This window comes from Schistocerca cancellata, chromosome 4 (genome assembly GCF_023864275.1).
Source record: "Schistocerca cancellata isolate TAMUIC-IGC-003103 chromosome 4, iqSchCanc2.1, whole genome shotgun sequence".
Classification (NCBI taxonomy): Eukaryota; Metazoa; Arthropoda; class Insecta; order Orthoptera; family Acrididae; genus Schistocerca; species Schistocerca cancellata.
Window position 1 is genome coordinate 580462103 of NC_064629.1, and position 17842 is coordinate 580479944.

Sequence of the window (17842 nt, forward strand, 5' to 3'; positions counted from 1 at the left end):
CACTAGATGGTACGGAGGACAATGCTCTGTGTGAAGAAATGAGCAACAAAGAATCGAGTGATAGTGATTCAGAATCATGACTGGCATTTTAAACAGTTAATATAAGATGTATTACAAACCTAATAACGTTTTGTTTTAAATTTCAGAATAAAAGCGTGGAGAGCTGCATCAAACCAGTCTACGGACTGAAGACGACAACACCACATTCTGCATTTGAAGTCAAACTAAAAATCTACTACGAAAATCTGACTGGCAGGACTGGGATGTATGTCAATATGGCCAACTCTATGTTCTGAATTTTTTCCTACCTGTGACAAGACATGGTTGCTAATAGGAACTTTTATGAATCATGAATCACATACAGCATTCTCTTCACCATAAGAATAATACAAATGTGAACATTATGCCATGTATTCTTTCGTGTTTGCTACTATCTTATTTAAATCCTGTCTGCCTAATAAACTATGAAACTAGAGTGAGACAACAGCAAAAGGGGAAGAATATAAATATCATATCATGTTTATATTTGTATTATTCTTATGCTGAATAGTGATACAGTCAGAAATGAAGCACGACAACTGACTAGATTTTTAAATCTAAGTTGACTCTAACTTCTGTGCAGAATGTAATGTACTAAAGAGACGTCTGCAAAGATTTTCAGATGGAGAAAAATTTTCGTTAAACTCTCGTTCAGAACATCTTCTATCATATGCAGTCTATTATTTAGTTCTTGTTGATCATTATCAAAGAAAGTAGTAGTGAAAGTAACAATAAGTAGCAGTCTCTTGCCATGGTTTTGTTAATTTTTTTAATTGTAAGCAACGGTAGGGCACACAAAAGCAAGCCATGCCGCGAGTGGCGACAGGTTGTAAACACTCATCATCAGAATGTGAAAAACAGTGCATGACACCTATAACAAAGAGAACAGCACTTATCAGATCAAAGCAAAATAAGCAATCGATTCAAACCATACTAAACACGTGGAAAAGGGAGGGTACTCGTATAAATACGGAAGGAGCGCCTGGCGCATAGCAGAAGCTTAACTGCTAAGCTTATGACTTGAACCAAACTACTATAGCTTTATTTCATTCATTCAACCTAAATTGTCTCTCATGTTACAGTGGACCAACTTTGTTTCGATTTGGAAGTGTGGTCTAAAACTTTTCTCTCCCGGGAAAATTTTTTTCCTTGATTTCAAGTCTCATTTTTCAGGTGTGGCTTAGATTCAAGTAAATACGGTATGCCCATACTAATCTCTCTGCTGTGTGGCATGCCACGAGCAGAGGAACATATGTAGGGGCGGAGAAATGGCTGCTATACCCCATAGTGAGATAATGCCACTGGATCATAACACTGCTCCCTGGTGGTTGTTGTTGTTGTTGTTGTTGTTGTTGTTGTTATCGTCATCATTGTAGTTGTCATCATCGTTGTCATTGTCCAGCATTGAAATGGCAAGTTCTGTTATCAACACAGTGTTGCTCAGTTTTTTTCCTGAACTGACTGACTCAGAATGCACAATTGACACAGTGGCATGTGGAAACCTCAGAGGCTTTGGAGGAGGAGTGGTTCATGTCTCATATATCCATGAGTGGACGCTATAAAATGGGCTAATGTTTTACATTAGAAATGGCCAGTAAGTCTGATGACACCCTTGTCACATGACTCCCAGATATTCCCTTGACTGTGGTTACAGGATCTGCTCTATCCAACGCACCGACTATCTCTCACCCAGTTGTTCATGAGTGTATACAAAGTGCTTCCACTCTAGTGACATTTGGTAACTTTCTGTGAATATAATTTTAGACTTTTGTAGACTATGTGATACTGGTAATAATTGTCATGGAATTATAAGTGCTACAGTATGCTATAAGAGTTTAATTTTCTTCTTCTATCTTTCTTTTAAATTTCAGTTTGAAACATTCTATCATAAAGGATTCAGCGGGAGGAAACTGACATGGCTGCATCATCTTAGTCAAGGTATGATGAAAATAGCATTTTTTAATTTTGGACTTTCTGCTTATAGCTTAAATACTTGTACCAGCCATGAAAATGTTGAAGACCTTGGGAGAGTAGCAATATTTGTATCTGCCATAATCTTTGATAGCTTGGAATACTGTAACTTAAATCTTTCTGTCCCATTATATAACTATTATACTTATGCTTTTGTGCATGTACATGCATGAGGCCCGGGAGCACCACATACAGAAAAGTGACGATCATATTAATGATATATTTCAGCCTGTCAGTTTAGGTTTCAGATTAAATTGGTCCAGACTACTTTGCTTCTTCCCCAACTTCTTTGCACAGTTGCACATTAGTGTCATAGTAGTCCACTTGAAGGTTGTTGGCAAGGGGATCGGAGATGGTGCATTCAGTTCCTTTCCTGATGCTCTCTCCAGTGTGTCATTTAGTGATAGCTTGTTACATGACACTGTGACTCTAATGCTTATATTGGTTGGCTATATTAAGATTATTGGTAGCCCTATAAATATATTTTGTGAGATGTTGGGTTTCACCCTTTTTTCTTTTCTTTTCTTTCCATAATCAGTCATAAGGACACATACATAAAACTACTACGCACAACTGTTCCTCGTAGTCATGCAATGGGCAAAAGTATATATTTGAGACATTATACGACAGTATTTTAGTATGTCCCATGAAAATTAGACTGTGTTAAAATTTGCACAAATTAATAGTCAGATGTAAATGCAGTTAAACAAGGCAATATTGCTAATAATGTAGCAGTTCATCAAGGATTCTTTGGCTTTTATTCACTCAGCTTGTGTACATGAGATGTAAACATCACTACAGATATTTGGATTTAGGTTATGACATGTTTGATACGCCTGCAGTCACTAGCAATGACGTGGCGCAGACGAATAGTGAAATTCTGCATGACCCACTGCAGTGTCGGAACATCGATGCTGTCAATGGCCTCTTGAAATGGCTGTTTTCAGTTCAACAATGGTTTTGGGATTACTGCTGTACACCTTGTCTTTAATATAGCCCCATGAAAATGAGTCGCATGTGTTTGGATCCGGAGAATATGGTGACCATTTGAGGCCCATGCCAGTGGCCTCTGAGTGCACTTGAGCCAGAATGTTGTTCCCAAAATGCTTCTCCAGGGCATCAGACACTCTCCTACTTCAGTGGGACTGAACTTGGTCTTGCATGAACCACACCTTGTCAAAATCAGGGTCACTTTGGATAATGGGGATGAAAGTCTTCCAAAACCTTCACGTACCATTCGGTAGTCACTGTGCCATCAAGGAATATCTCACCGATTATTCTGTGACTGGTCATTGCACACCACAGTCACCCGTTGAGGGTGAAGAGACTTCTCCATCACGAAATGCGGATTCTCACTCCCCTGAGTGTGCTAATTTTTCTAACTGACAAACCTGTCCAAACGAAAGTGGCTGACAACAACAAGGCGTGTGCATTCAAATTCCCATCATGCCCCATGGCCAACCATGTAATTTGAACATCCTAACACAAACTGTTCAGAAGTTACAATGATTTTATTTCATATAGTTCAATAATTGTCACCCTTTTGTATACTGTATGTGTGTATGTATACTGTATGTGTATTAATGTTAAACCATTAACTTTTTCATTTGTGTGTTTGCACTACTTAACAGTGATATTGCTATTCGCTGAGTACATCACGTGTCCTGTGCTCTGAGTGTCTGCTGTCATTGGCTGGCAAGATCATGTGACATGAACTATTACTGGTTGACAAAAGTGCACCTCAATCTTGATTTCAGTTCTACATATCCTACTGTGCTGTAATTGATGAAATTCATGTTTCTACTTTCATAATATAAAAATCGTCAGTTTAAATATTGCTGTACTTCAAAGATCTTTCCAAAACCTGTTGTTGTATGCTGGGTTGTGTTTCCGTAAGTGCCGGGAAGTTCTGTGCCAGTGTATAAAACCTTCACCATTCAGAGGACTCATAAGTTTTATAGCTCCAAGTGAAAGTATATTGTCACTTAATGGAAAAAATGTACTTTCACCTGAAAAAAGTGTATTTTCACCAGAGAAAAAGAGTATTTTTAATTGGGAAATCTTGTCCTCCTCCTTGTTCGCGTATACATCTTGGTATACCTTTTATGAGAGTACAGGGGCAGTATAGTGTCACACTGTCTTGGTATTTGGAAGGCTGGGGATCGTAATTGGTAAAGGGTCATTCAGCATTAGGTTTTGTTTGATCTCCTTAATTCACTTATTAGTGTGGTGTGGTTCTTGTGAAAAATATACAGCCAATTTATCTTCATAACAATTTACCATCAGAGTTTGCACTCAGCCTTTAATGACCTTGTAATCAATGAGATGTTAAGCCCTAATCTTCCTTCCTCCTTTTTTTCTTCCCTGCCCATTTATTTTAGTGCCCTGTACTGTTTGGCATACATTAGTGGCTTGATTTCTTTCTTCTGTTACTGCTTTCTTTTAATCTCTCAGGAAATCTGGAATCAGGATCTGGTTTTTGATAAACTTCATTATCTTAGTTTCTTTTTCGCCTACATCTCATAACACCTGTGAAAAATATTGTTTTGCTTGTAGAAAATATTGTTTCTTTTCAACTTGAAATCTATGAACATTTTGGAATCTTGATTGGTTTCATAACACGCATGCCCCCGTCTTCTCTCTCTCTCTCTCTCTCTCTCTCTCTCTCTCTCTCTTTCTTGTTCTAAGAGCATGTGTATAGTGTGTATGTACTGTAAGGCATGTGGTGACACTCTGAAACCGCTACTGGCTGCATGTTTTAAAACTGTGTCTAGTGTTTAACTAAACAAATGGATGGCAAGTAAAAGGCCCTAGTGATTTACAATCATACATTGTGTACACTGACACTTCTGTCATTGCAGAAAAAAAAATAAAATTGAAAGTGTGTGCACATTCTATTGCCCATACCTTCCCTAGAAAGGTTGTGATATTTGTATGTCAGTAAACCCAGACGTCCTCACTGCTCTGCTGTAAATAATCAGACATGTTACATGAAAGATGAACGCCACTGATAACTCTTTAAATGATGAAGTGGTAGCTCAGATGTATGATTGAGGGTAGTGGGACTGTGAACAGATTTTCCCTATTTATTTAATTTATGCAGAAGTTATGTAATACAATGTACTCATTTCCACAGTAAGTGTATAATTATGAACTGTGAGTTGTCATGTAGCAAAGAAAATATATTGTCATGTTGTAGTTAGTAACAGAAAGAGCATTCATCAAACAGCAATCGCAAAAATAACAATGTAGCTTTTATATTATAGTTGATTTACACACCTAGAAGATATAATTGCACATATATTTAAAAATAAGATCATCTCTCATTCTTGATATCATTAATTGTTGTTGAGAATAGAATTTCTTATGATAATACCTGTTTGTGGTGGTAGCATTGGTGTATTACTTAGTAGTAATATGATGGTGGCTTTGATGTTTCAGGTGAATTGAAACTTGGATATCTTAAAAAGCCATACCAAGTTACAATGCAGACATTTCAAATGGCCATCCTTCTTCAGTTTCAAGAGGTCGACTCATTAACTTGTCGAGAAGTGCAAGAATGTTTACAACTCTTCGATGAACCTTTTAATAAACATGTTATGGGTCTAATTGAGTCAAAACTGTTGATGGCTGATAATCAGGTGAGGATAAAAGTACTTAAATTGTTGCTTTACAAAAATGACCAAAAGTCTGCAGATACCCATTGCTGTTCATTCCAGAGACGCCAGCTATATGAGGGTGGTCCCACAAGTATTCGGCCTGACTGAGAGATGGCAGTTGTTGTTGAAAAATATCTCTGGATTAGAAAGAATATGATCTATGAAGTGTGTGTTTAAAGTTTGAAGGCGCCACATTGTTTAGTATTTGTTTGGCAGCCATCAATAGTTAACATTGTGACTGAACTTGTGAAAATGGAGAAAATTGGTCATCGTTATGTGATACATTTTTTGAAAGGCCTAAGCACAACCAATATCAAAGCTGAGCTAGGTTTTACTTTGGGAGAGTCTGCTCCTTCGTTGACAGTAAATATTGGGTAGCCGAGTTTAAACAAGGCCATATCAGCTGCCAAGACCATATCAGCTGCCAAGACGAGCATCCCAGTGGTCGACCAAATGAAGTGAAGACTCCAGAAATGGTGAAGAAAATCCACAAAGCGGTACTGGATAATCGTCGACTGAAAGTAGCAGACATAGTAGACATAGTAGGCATTTCAAAAAGTGTGGCACATCACATAGTATCTGAAAATTTGGACATGAGAAAACTGTGTGCAAGGTTTGTGCCACATCCTCTCAAACTCTAGCATAAACAGTGTTGCAAAGATGTTTCAGTTGAGTGTTTAGCAATGTTTCACAGCAACAAAGCTGATTTTTTGCACTGTTTTATAACCATGGATGAAACATGGGTCCACCACTTCACTCCCAAGACAAAAGAACAATCAAAACAATGGACACAATTTGGAGAACTGACTCCAAAGAAGGTGATGACCATTTCATCTGCAGGCAAGGTCATGGCATTGGTTTTTTGGGATGCACATGGGATAATTTTCGTTGACTATCTTGAAAAAGGAAAAACTATTAATGGCGAGTATTGTGCGAACTTACTGCAATATTTAGACAAAGAAATCAAGCAAAAACAGCCGCATTTGGGCAGGAAGAAAGTGTTGTTTCTTCAGGACAATGCACCACTTTACAAGTCTGTTATTGCAATGGCCAAAATTAATGAATTAAAGTTTGAATTGCTACCTCATGCATCCTATTCGCCAGATTTAGCCCCCTCAGATTATTTTCTGTTCCCAGACTTGGAAAAAATGGCTTGGAGGTCGAAGATTTTCTACAAATGAAGATGTGATGTTGGCAGTTAATGGCTATTTTCAGGAGTTAGACAGTTATCCTTATGAAAAGGGTATTGAACTTATATTTTTATAAACAGACGTGTTCAATTTAACAAACAAAGGGAAACAATAGTTAAAACTCTAGTCATGCATTTTTGAAAAATGGGCTTCAAATTCCCAGTCAGCTATCCATGTTCTTGTTTTCCGTGTTTTGCATAAATCACTTACAGTAAATTCCAGAACAGTTCCTTTGAAAAGAACATGTCAGTTTTCCTCCTCATTCTTCTTCAGTCACGAATCTCTTGTGTCAGCATGTCATTGATGGGTTGTTGTTATAATGTAATCTTCCTTCTTATTATTGCGTTCATTTTTACATCAACTTTTAAGCCAATGGCCTGAGCTCCAACCAGGAAGAAAAAGTCGCAAACAATCACACTGTCCTTCAATTTCATCTAAACCTATGTAGGTATCATACACCATGGATCATTACTTCTTAAACCTTCGTGTTGCAAAGACCGATTATGACGTCATATCCACCGTTTGCGTCTCAGCAACAACCTCTTTATTCATGCTGCAACAGAAAGTCTGTCCAGTAATTCACAAGAATTTCTGTTGATTGGGTTGCATAGAACAGTTTCGACTTCTGCTGTCCCCATCAGTCAAGTTCTTAGCCTACCAGAATAGTGATTTGTTTTAGTGCTTCCTGTCACTTCCATTTTACAGTAACATCACTAACAGTGAAAATAAATATACGTGACCCCTGCGAAAGTTCTGATGGAATGCACTAAATTGAGAGGCAATACAATCATACCACATTCAAATTCATTCAGTTCTTTCATTGATTAATTATGATAGAAAACTTGGGTACAATGTTGATGCAATGTTCCTCCAATTCTTATATATGTTGTCTGATGTCACACAGAAGACATTCAGCGAGGTGTCAGAAGATTTTTGGCAACATGTACTTCATATACTTCTAAGAATTACAGTGTATTAGGAAATAAGTGTTCTTTTTCAGGTAACGCTAAATTTCTTAGAATGTATTTCATGTGAATCAGGTGTTCTTAACATGTGGTATAAGGTTTTGGGGTGATTTTAAAGGAGACGTTGAAAGTTGTTTGTTTGTGGTGAAATTTGTTCTCTGTCTTTTGGCATAATGATAATAAACAGTGACATGAAAATTTGTGTTTAGCTTTGATACAGATTGCAAGTTGTCTTGTTTTCTTCTCTCCTATCATAAAAGATGGTAGCAATTTGGATTTTTGGCTGTGATCTGGAATCAAAACACCAGTCACTACTGTGGAGGAGCCCTTACTCATCAATGTGAAAGGTGATGCTATGTCAGAATTGTGAAAGAGTAAGCTCCTATTCTTCAGTGCCAAGAGAATTAATCATCATAAATCATTTCAGCCTAACACTACACAAACTCATTTTGCTTCAAAATGTACAATGAAAGATACCAGAATTTTGGAATGACTGCTCATGGCTTTGTCACAAAAACAGGCTCACTCATAAATCTGTAACAGCCATGCTGTTCTTGACAAGCAGCAGCATAGTTGCCCTTCCTCACCAAATGCTGAAAGCTCAATGTATAGAAATACTCTCAGAGATCTAAAGAAATTCACAAGTGGTGCTTTTTGGGGAAAAAAAACCACGATGGTGATTGTGAGAAATGCAATAAAAGCTGTAATCTTCCCAGGATGACTATTTTGAAGGACCATCACAATTAAGGTTACACATTATTTGTTATGTAACTTATGTGAAGAACTTTCTGGATACATCTCATGTCCAAATGTAACAGTATATGATGCACTGTTGCTTTGCATATCATCTTGAAAATGTGAGGTTGACATGTAGAAGGCAGTAATGCATTGCTCAGTAAGAAACACTAGTCAGACACTGTGAACTTCTGTACATTTAATATACATTTTCACAGTCTTTAAGCTGCACAATGATCAAATTTGGATTTTGAATCGTTATTTGTTGGATATATGCATGGCATGTGGCACCTCTGGTGTGAGGAAGTCTCTGTAGCAAAACGATTATTGGTACCTTTTAGAACCCAGAACCACCTTACATTCTAATCTGCATTGAGAATAGCTGTGAACTGCAAAATATTTCTCAGATTTCATGACACATACCTCTGAGTAACTTGCTACATGTCAGTATCCATTACATGTTCTGACTTTCTTGAGAAGCTGTTTTCCTGTGCCCATTGCTGTTCACACTGTTAGTGTGTTGTTAGGAACATCTTTGAAAGCTCTGGGCATACTATACTGTGAAGTACCTGTTACGGACATATCCGTTTCCATGTATCGCAGGTCGTCAGGTATATAGGCCACCTCAGTTGCCTTTTTGGTTAGTGAAACACTCTTTCACTTCTGTTGTACATGCTAAATAAATACCTCTCTTTTACACACTGTCTAGTAGGTGCGTTTCAGTTTAGCGCGCTAATTAACACTACCCAAAAAGGACATTAGCTCCTTTAAATTCCATGGTTTTTGTGGATTCTTCATTATAATTCAATTTTGTTTCATAGGTCTGAAACCTCTTTAGAAATGAACCTGGGGTTCCTGAGCTAGGGACTGGTAAGGGCCACCAGTCCTCTAAAACCATGAACTCTGTGCATGCTTCAGTGGACACCATATGGCGTGATGCTAGAGCGTTGTGTGACAAGAAGTGGGAATCATGGCTTGACTGCCTAGATTATGAGGATGGTACGAACCTGTATTAAAGAATCTCAACCTCCAGGTTTTCTGTGTATCAATGGGGTGGATGGCTGTCGAGGTGAAACAGTTTTTAGTGATACTTTGTCTGGGTGGAATCTTTATATCCCTAGCTGATCATGGCATGTCCATGAAGCCTGCTACATCAAATTAAAGAAAAGAAAACCTCCCAGTGGTTCGGTTGGCAGTTTGGTAATACTAAGACCCAGCTTATTAAGAGAAGTTCTGATTTCAGCCTTCCTAAGCACAGACAAAGATGAGACCAGATAATAGAGACACAACACAGATTAACTGCTAGAATGTTTATATGAAGCCTGTACCAAGTATTTAAGTGTGAACTGCAAGGTAATCTTGTATAATATAATTGGATAGATTAAAAAAATCTACTCACCAAGCGGCGGCAGAACACACACGTATAAGGATGTTATAATTAGGCAAGTTTACGGAGCCAGTGGCTCCTTCTTCAGGCAGAAGTAAGAGGGGTGAAGGAAAAGGCCTGGAGAGGTTTAGGAAAAGGGTAGATTTCAGGAAAGTCATCCAGAACCACAGGTCAGGGAAGACTTACCGAGCGGGATCAGAAGGTAAGACTGTAGTTACAGATGTTTTTCCTGTCATAAAGAGAGAAGTCTGTATATTTGAAAAATTAATATCTTTCTCTATACAGAAGGCTTTTTGTGGGTTATCAGGATCACTGAACTTGGTGAAACATGGGAGGACACTGCTTGCAGGAACTGCTGCCTCATGTCAAGCAACATGGTTATGAAATACAATACAACTTGGCGAGTACCCAATCTTGACAGAGTTGTTTTAGCAAAGTTGTTGCGATCTGCAAGGTCATAATAGACATTGACACAGTGAATTAAAGTTTGATAGGGAGGCTTGTAGAGCGTATGTCACATCATGGAAAAGTCAACCTCAAATATTGTGTGGAATAGTGAACTTGCTCGCTAAAATTTACAAAGAACTTGACAGCATGAGATAACTTATCATTATGACATTGCATCCCCTCTGGCATGGATGCGTATAGTGATTCAGTCGGAAAGCCTTTGTATCCTCTCCTAAATCAAGCTGGCCCACAACCCTCATAACAGCCTTGATATCATGGATATTGGCACTGACGAGGAGTTGAAGTCTGAGCTAGTCCTAAACATGTTCTATCTGGGAAAGATCTGAGGACCTTGACAGCCACAAAATTGCACCCCAATACTGTAGCACGGTAGGTAAGATATGCGGGCACAGGGTGGGTGTTGTGCCGTCAAGGTTCCCTTGATCGTCACCAGTTGTGATATGAAGCCGTACCCAATGGCTGCCCATAACATAATGCCAGGAGTAACACCACTGTACCTCTCCAAAACTTTCAAAGAATGAGATCTCTTTCCCAGTTACTGCCATACTATCTGATGATGGTCATCCAGAGTAGTGCAGAGAAACAGTTCACCAATGAATACAATGCAATGCCATTCATCAACAGTCTGTGCTTTCCAGTTATAACACCACTAAAAAAGCAGCCATTTGTGTCATACTGTTGACAGCAGCCTACGCATGGTACGATATTTCCATAGTCCGGCTGCTGTTAGTCTTACACTAACAGTGCAGGATGACACAGAATGTTGCAGGGAGTCCATTACTTGTCCTCGGATGGCAGACGTAGATATGAAAGGTGTTAAGACACGCTTGGTGCACAAATGACAATCCTGCCTTGTAGTGGCGAGATGTGGTCAACTGTAACCCTGATGAAGAGTATGCCTGGACTCACATTCCAGTGCAGGGCCACTGTCACGTCCAAATGCTCCACAAATATGGATAGTGTGAAATTCAACCAGATGGCCACATTGGGACCCACAATGAGGCCTTTTTCAGACTTTGTCAGATGCTTGTAACACTGTCTCAAATGAGTGTGCAGCATCTCCGTGTCTTTCACTGTGATCACTCAACATCTAACTCTGTTTGTGCCCCTTATATACTCTACTAGGCCTGGTAACAACACTAAACATGAAAAACGCTAATGCACTCTGATGGTGGCCGGTAATGCTACCTATAACAGAATATTGTAACTCTTAATCATTTATATATCCACAGATGGTGTGTACATGTATGAAATTACGTTGATATCAGACCATGTCTTCTGAGTGCTTCACTTGTTTTTGTCAGGTGTTGGTTTAGGGAGTAGTTTTTAATGTGTTATCACAGTGGGTGGCTCATACAATTTTTATTTTTTTCGTAAGTGATCGTCCAGTCACACATCTTTTTCATATTATTTTAGCTTTCTTCCTAACATATCCATGCTTTTTCCCTTTTTAAAAAACGTTTTAGAACATTTGACCAAATTTAATCTTACAGATTACATGATAGTGTGAATGCGAGGGAGTACATGAGTGAGATTGGGAGAGTAAGAGTGTAATTCTGAATGATATTTTAGTATTTCCCTTTTTAATATTTTAAATTAACCACTTTCTCCTCTAATTATTTTAATGAGGGTGGTGATGCCCCTGTAGATGTGCACCCATGAACTGACCGACTGGAATGCGAAAGGGTGAGAAAGTGTCGTTTATATCCAAGCTAAAATTAAGAGAACATCCAAGAAATATCTGCTTTTGTCATTCGTCTAAGCCTCGCGCCTCAGTAGTGTGTTTACATTTTGCGGCGTGCACTGCAGCTGTAGCGGTTATAAGCTAAGTACTGACAAACTTATTTGTGCTCTGTAATACAGTTATTAAATTTAATAGATTTCAGCACTGTTGCGTGCCGTTTGTGGCGACATAACGACTTAATAAACTTTTGTAATCGTCCACTCACTGTGTTTTATAGTGTTTTCAGTGTGTTGAAGTCGTTTAGTAAATTTCGTGCTTTAGTTTTCAACTGACGTTTATTATTCTTTCTAGTGAAATATTTCAGTAAAATTTTCATTTAGTGTTTTAACTTTGCTTAGTGTTACAGTGGTAGTTTTAATTTTTTGGTTTTAACTAATAATTTTGTGAAATTTTGCTGGTATTGGTATCAGCTGTGTTGTAGTAGTATTAATACAAGTAGCTGCTTTCTTAGTAGGCAGAGAATTTTAAGATCATTATTGTTAGTTCTTAAATAGTTCTACTGGTGTAACTGAACTTTGGTAACGTAGACATATAGTTTTTTTCAGTAACTGTAAAGTTTTATCGTGAGTGAAAAGCGTGGGCTCTGTCGTAGGTTTGTGAGTAGTGGATTACGGTGTGGGATTTGTTAAAGTATTTTCATTGGGGGGAATGCAGTGGGAAAGCCAGTGGTCATTTTAGGGAGATCCTCTCCTGGGAATGTAGAATCTATAGTAGAAACAAGTTAATAGAGGAGCAGGAGCGTAAGATCTGTGCCCTTCAGGTGCAGTTACAATGCGCAAAGGAGGAACTAGATAGGTTGACGAGGGTGAAGGGTGGTGGGGAATGGGAACTGGCAGTTGGCAAGAAGATAGCTAGGAAGAGGAGGTATTCGGATAATTTTACTTTGCATACATGCAATAGATATGACCAACTGTCAGAGTTGAGTAGAGAGGAGCCTCGTGTAGCCGTAGATGTAGGTAACTTGCAGCAGTCCTCAGCAATTAGGAGGCCTAGGTTAGTTGCAAAGTCTAGCAGAAAGAAGGTTCTGCTGCTAGGTAGTTCCCACGGTAGAGATGTGGGCCAACAGTTGCAGGAAGTGCTTGGGATTGAGTACCAGGTCACCAGCATTGTGAAGTCTAGTACAGGGTTGGCTCAGGTGACTGAAAGCATAGGGGAGTTATGTAAGAATTTTACGAAAGAGGATCAGGTAGTGATAGTGGGTGGAGCAGGGAACAGTCTCGATAGGGACGGGGAATATGATGTCAGTGGTGACTTGGTTAAGATAGCTACTCAAACTGGTGGCACTAATGTGCATTTCGTGCAACTGTTTCAGCGTCATGATCGGCCTCACCTTGATGCGGCTGTTAGGCGCGTTAATGTGGAGCTGGGTAGGGCACTGATGGCGGAGGGCATGGATCACATCTCAGTGGTGCCAGTTGGATCTATCAGTAGATGGGGTTTCACTAGGCATGGCCTACACCTCAATAGGTATGGGAAGGGGAGGCTGGCTAAGCTTGTAGGTGACAGTGTAGTGGGTGGTGGTGGTGGTGGTGGTGGTGGTGGTGGTGGTATCACTCGTGGAAAAATTCCTGTAGTAGTTGGTGTTAGAGCACCTTTTTTAGACTGAAGTCAGCTGATAGGTATACCTGCTTAAAGGAAGTGCCTCTAACTAAGGGCTCACCTCCAGAGGATGTAATGCTTCCAAGTAGAGAAGGAATTAGCATATTTCATCAAAATATAAGAGGTATTAGAGATAAAGTTAGTGAACTGCTAATAGATGTTAACTCTGAAATTATTGGTATAACAGATCACCACTTAAATAATTTGATAATTCAGAGGCTTCCTTTACCAGGCTACAGATTAGCTGGCTGTTTCTCGAGGAGTTCCTTGCGGGGTGGGGGAGTGGCTCTGTACGTAAAAAAACAGTATTTCATGTGAGTCCATAGACGTATCATGACACTGCAAGGAACAGATATTTCAAAGTTGTGCAGCATTAGTTGAATTTAGTGAAACTAAACTTCTAATTGCTGTTGTTTATAGGTCCCCTAACTCCGACTTCAGAGCATTTTTGCTTAAGCTAGAGAGGGTTCTAGATTCACTTTGTAGGAAGTACCAGAAAGTAGTTATATGTGGTGACTTCAATATTAATTTTGTACATGATTGTGTAAGAAAAAGGATGTTGGTAGATCTCCTAAATTCATATGATGTGATGCAAACTGTGTTTTTTTCCAACTAGGGTGCAGGGGAACAGTAGCACAGTCATAGACAATATTTTTATTCATTCTTCAGTACTAGATGGGCATTCTGTTAGTAAAAGGGTGAATGGCCTTTCAGACCATGATGCACAAATTTTAACACTAAAAGGTTTTTGTACTCAAACCAATGTCATATTTAATTACAAACTACGTAGGCAAGTTAATCCAACAGCAATACAGAGTTTTTCAAAACTTGTCGAGGAACAAGAGTGGCAAGATGTTTATAGTGCCGATAATATAGATGATAAATACAATGCTTTCCATAACACATTTATCATGCTCTTTGAGAGTTGCTTTCCATTAGAACATTCTAAACAGGGTACTAGCAGTAATGGACAGCGCGGTTAGCTGACTAGTGGGATAAGGATATCATGTAGAACAAAACGGGAATTATATCAAAATGTTAAAAGTAGTCACAATCAAGCTACAGTAGCCCATTACAAACAGTATTGTAAGGTGCTTAAAAATGTTATTAGTAACGCAAAAAGTATGTGGTATGCAAATAGAATAGCTAATTCACAGGATAAAATTAAAGCCATATGGTCAGTTGTGAAGGAAGTGTCTGCTCGGCAGCATAAGGTTGATGATATAAAGTCAGTTTGCAGTAATAATATTTCTGTTACTGATAAATCAGATATATGTACAGTATTTAACAACCATTTTCTGAGCATTGCTGGTGAATAAAATAAAAATTTAGTTTCTACAGGAAATCATATAAATTTCTTAGCAAATGCCTTTCCGAGATTGACGTCTGAAATACTCCTCTGTGATACAGACAAGAGGGAGATTGAGTCAATAATTAAATCGCTGAAGACTAAGGACTCTCATGGTTACGATGGAGTGTCTAGTAGAATATTAAAGTACTGTGCTGCACGTGTTAGCCCTGTATTTAGCCATATTTGTAATTTTTCCTTTAGGAATGGTCAGTTTCCTGAGTGATTAAAGTACTCAGTAGTAAAGCCGCTTTATAAAAAGGGAGAAAGGGATAATGTAGATAATTTTAGACCTATTTCTATGCCATCAGTGTTTGCAAAATTTATCAAAAAGGCTGTGTCTGTAAGGTTAATTGATCATTTTATATCACACAATATGCTATCAAATGTATAGTTCGGCTTTAGAAGTTGTTTGACAACTGAAAATGCTATATTCTCTTTTCTCTGTGAGGTACTGGATGGGCTAAACAAAAAGTTTCAAACGCTTGGCGTATTTTTTGATTTAACAAAGGCATTTGACTGTGTTCATCTCACAATATTGCTCCAGAAGTTGGACCATTACGGGATAAGGGGAGTAATTCACAATTGGTTCACCTCTTACTTTAGCAACAGGCAGCAAAAGGTCATTATTCACAATGTTGATAACGGCTGTGATGTGGGATCTGAGTGGGGTACTGTCAAGTGGGGGGTGCCCCAGGGATCAGTGTTGGGGCTGCTCCTGTTCCTTATTTATTTAAATGATATGCCCTCTAGTATTATGGGTAACTCTAAAATATTTCTGTTTGCTGATGACACTAGCTTGGTAGTAAAGGATGATGTGTGCAACATTGACTCGGTTTCAAGTAGTGCAGTACATGACCTCAGTTCATGGCTTGTAGAAAATAAACTAACGTTAAATCAGAGTAAGACTCAGTTTTTACAGTTTCTAACACACAATTCAACAAAACCTGACGTTTTAATCTCACAGAACGGGCATATGATTAGTGAAACTGAACAGTTCAAATTCCTAGGTGTTCAGATAATAAGCTGTCGTGGAAAGCCCACATTCAGGATCTTGATCAAAGACTTAATACTGCCATTTTCACTATTCAAACGGTATCGAAAGTGAGTGATACTTTGACATGTAAATTAGTCTACTTTGCTTATTTTCATTCACTTATGTCATATGGTATTATGTTTTGGGGTAACTCTTCCCATTCTAGAAGGATATTTTTGGCTCAGAAACGGGCGGTTCGGGCAATAAGTGGTGTGAGTTCACGAACCGCTTGTCGACCTCTGTTCACGAGTCTGGGTATTTTGACATTGGCCTCTCAATATGTATATTCCTTATTGTCGTTTCTTGTTACCAATATTAGTTTATTTCCAACAATAAGCAGCTTTCACTTGGTTAATACTCGGCAGAAATCAAACCTCCATTTGGATCGGACTTCCTTAACTCTCATGCAAAAAGGTGTGCAGTATACTGCTGCATCCATTTTCAATAAGCTGCCACTCGAATTCAAAAATCTTGGCAGTAATCCACGCGCTTTCAAATTGAAGCTGAAGAGTTTCCTCATGGGTCACTCCTTCTATTCTGTTGAGGAGTTCCTTGAAAAATTAAGCTGATTCTCATTGTATAGCTGGTAGCGCTTGCTTAAACTTATGGACTGATTTTCTTGCAGGTTCATGAACATTTATTTTTATCTGTTATTACTTTTATGTTGTAAGTTTATGTACTGACACGTTCCATGACCTTGGAGATTTGCTCCTCAATTTGGTCCTACGGAACTTGACGTGTAAATAGAAAAATAAATAAAAACCTATGAACTGACCGACTGGAATGCGAAAGGGTGAGAAAGTGTCGTTTATATCCAAGCTAAAATTAAGAGAACATCCAAGAAATACACAAGGTCCATCGACGAGACCGTGGGCTGCAACACTCTTCACTGGAATTCGATTTTTCTTGTCTCCTGACGTTGTTGTAAGTTCAATGTTTTGTATGGTTTTGTAGACTGTTGTGCGGTTACGACAGTACCTCCTGTAGGGCATGTTGGCGGCTTTCAATGCAGTTGCCTGTGCAGCAGCAAGACACAGAATGAGCGTAGCGCGAGAGCACGCTCGTTTGTATACTGTGCGAGGACATTGCCCGCACGTTCGCACGCCCCCCCCCCCCCCCCCCCCCCCCCACACACACACACACACACACTCTTACTCTCTCTCTCTCTCTCTCTCTCTCTCTCTCTCTCTCTCTCTCTGAACAGGAGTCATAGATTCGCCCTTTCATTTTTAGACACTTGTTATGATAATATCATTTAAATAATTTGTACTGGCATAAAATGGCAAAATCAGGTGTTCCAAACACTGTTCAAAAATAGCAAGTTATATAGCTTTGCACAATGTAGATGCATATAGTGGTGTTAGCCAAATGGAGTGTTTATCACCATTATGGTGCAGGATACTTAATCAAGCAGTGATATTAACAAACCAGTCTGTATGAACCATTAATCAAACTTAATTGGACAAATCATCTGCTTTTGGTTGTTGATGGATGCAATACACTAGTAATCAAAATACTACAATCCACCAACAGGAAAGGTATAAGAGAAGCTAAAATCTCAGCTGACTTTCGATAATTTGAAACTTGAGCCAGGGAAAAGTTCAAATTACTGAGAGTTCAAAATAGTAGCAATTCAAATAATTGAGAAGGATGGTGGAAAAATTCAAACAAACTGAGTTTGTAGTACATACATATGTACAT

At 38.7% G+C, this 17842-nt stretch overlaps 1 protein-coding gene across 1 annotated transcript in view; it reads left to right on the top strand.

Annotated features, from left to right (window-relative positions):
• LOC126184333 (cullin-2) overlaps positions 1-17842 on the top strand; it is a 184818-nt gene that overhangs the window by 125371 nt on the left and 41605 nt on the right. The window contains exons 11-12 of the mRNA XM_049926709.1: positions 1911-1977; positions 5452-5651. Coding sequence (XP_049782666.1) covers positions 1911-1977; positions 5452-5651 — 267 coding nt within the window. The remainder of the gene's footprint in view (positions 1-1910; positions 1978-5451; positions 5652-17842) is intronic.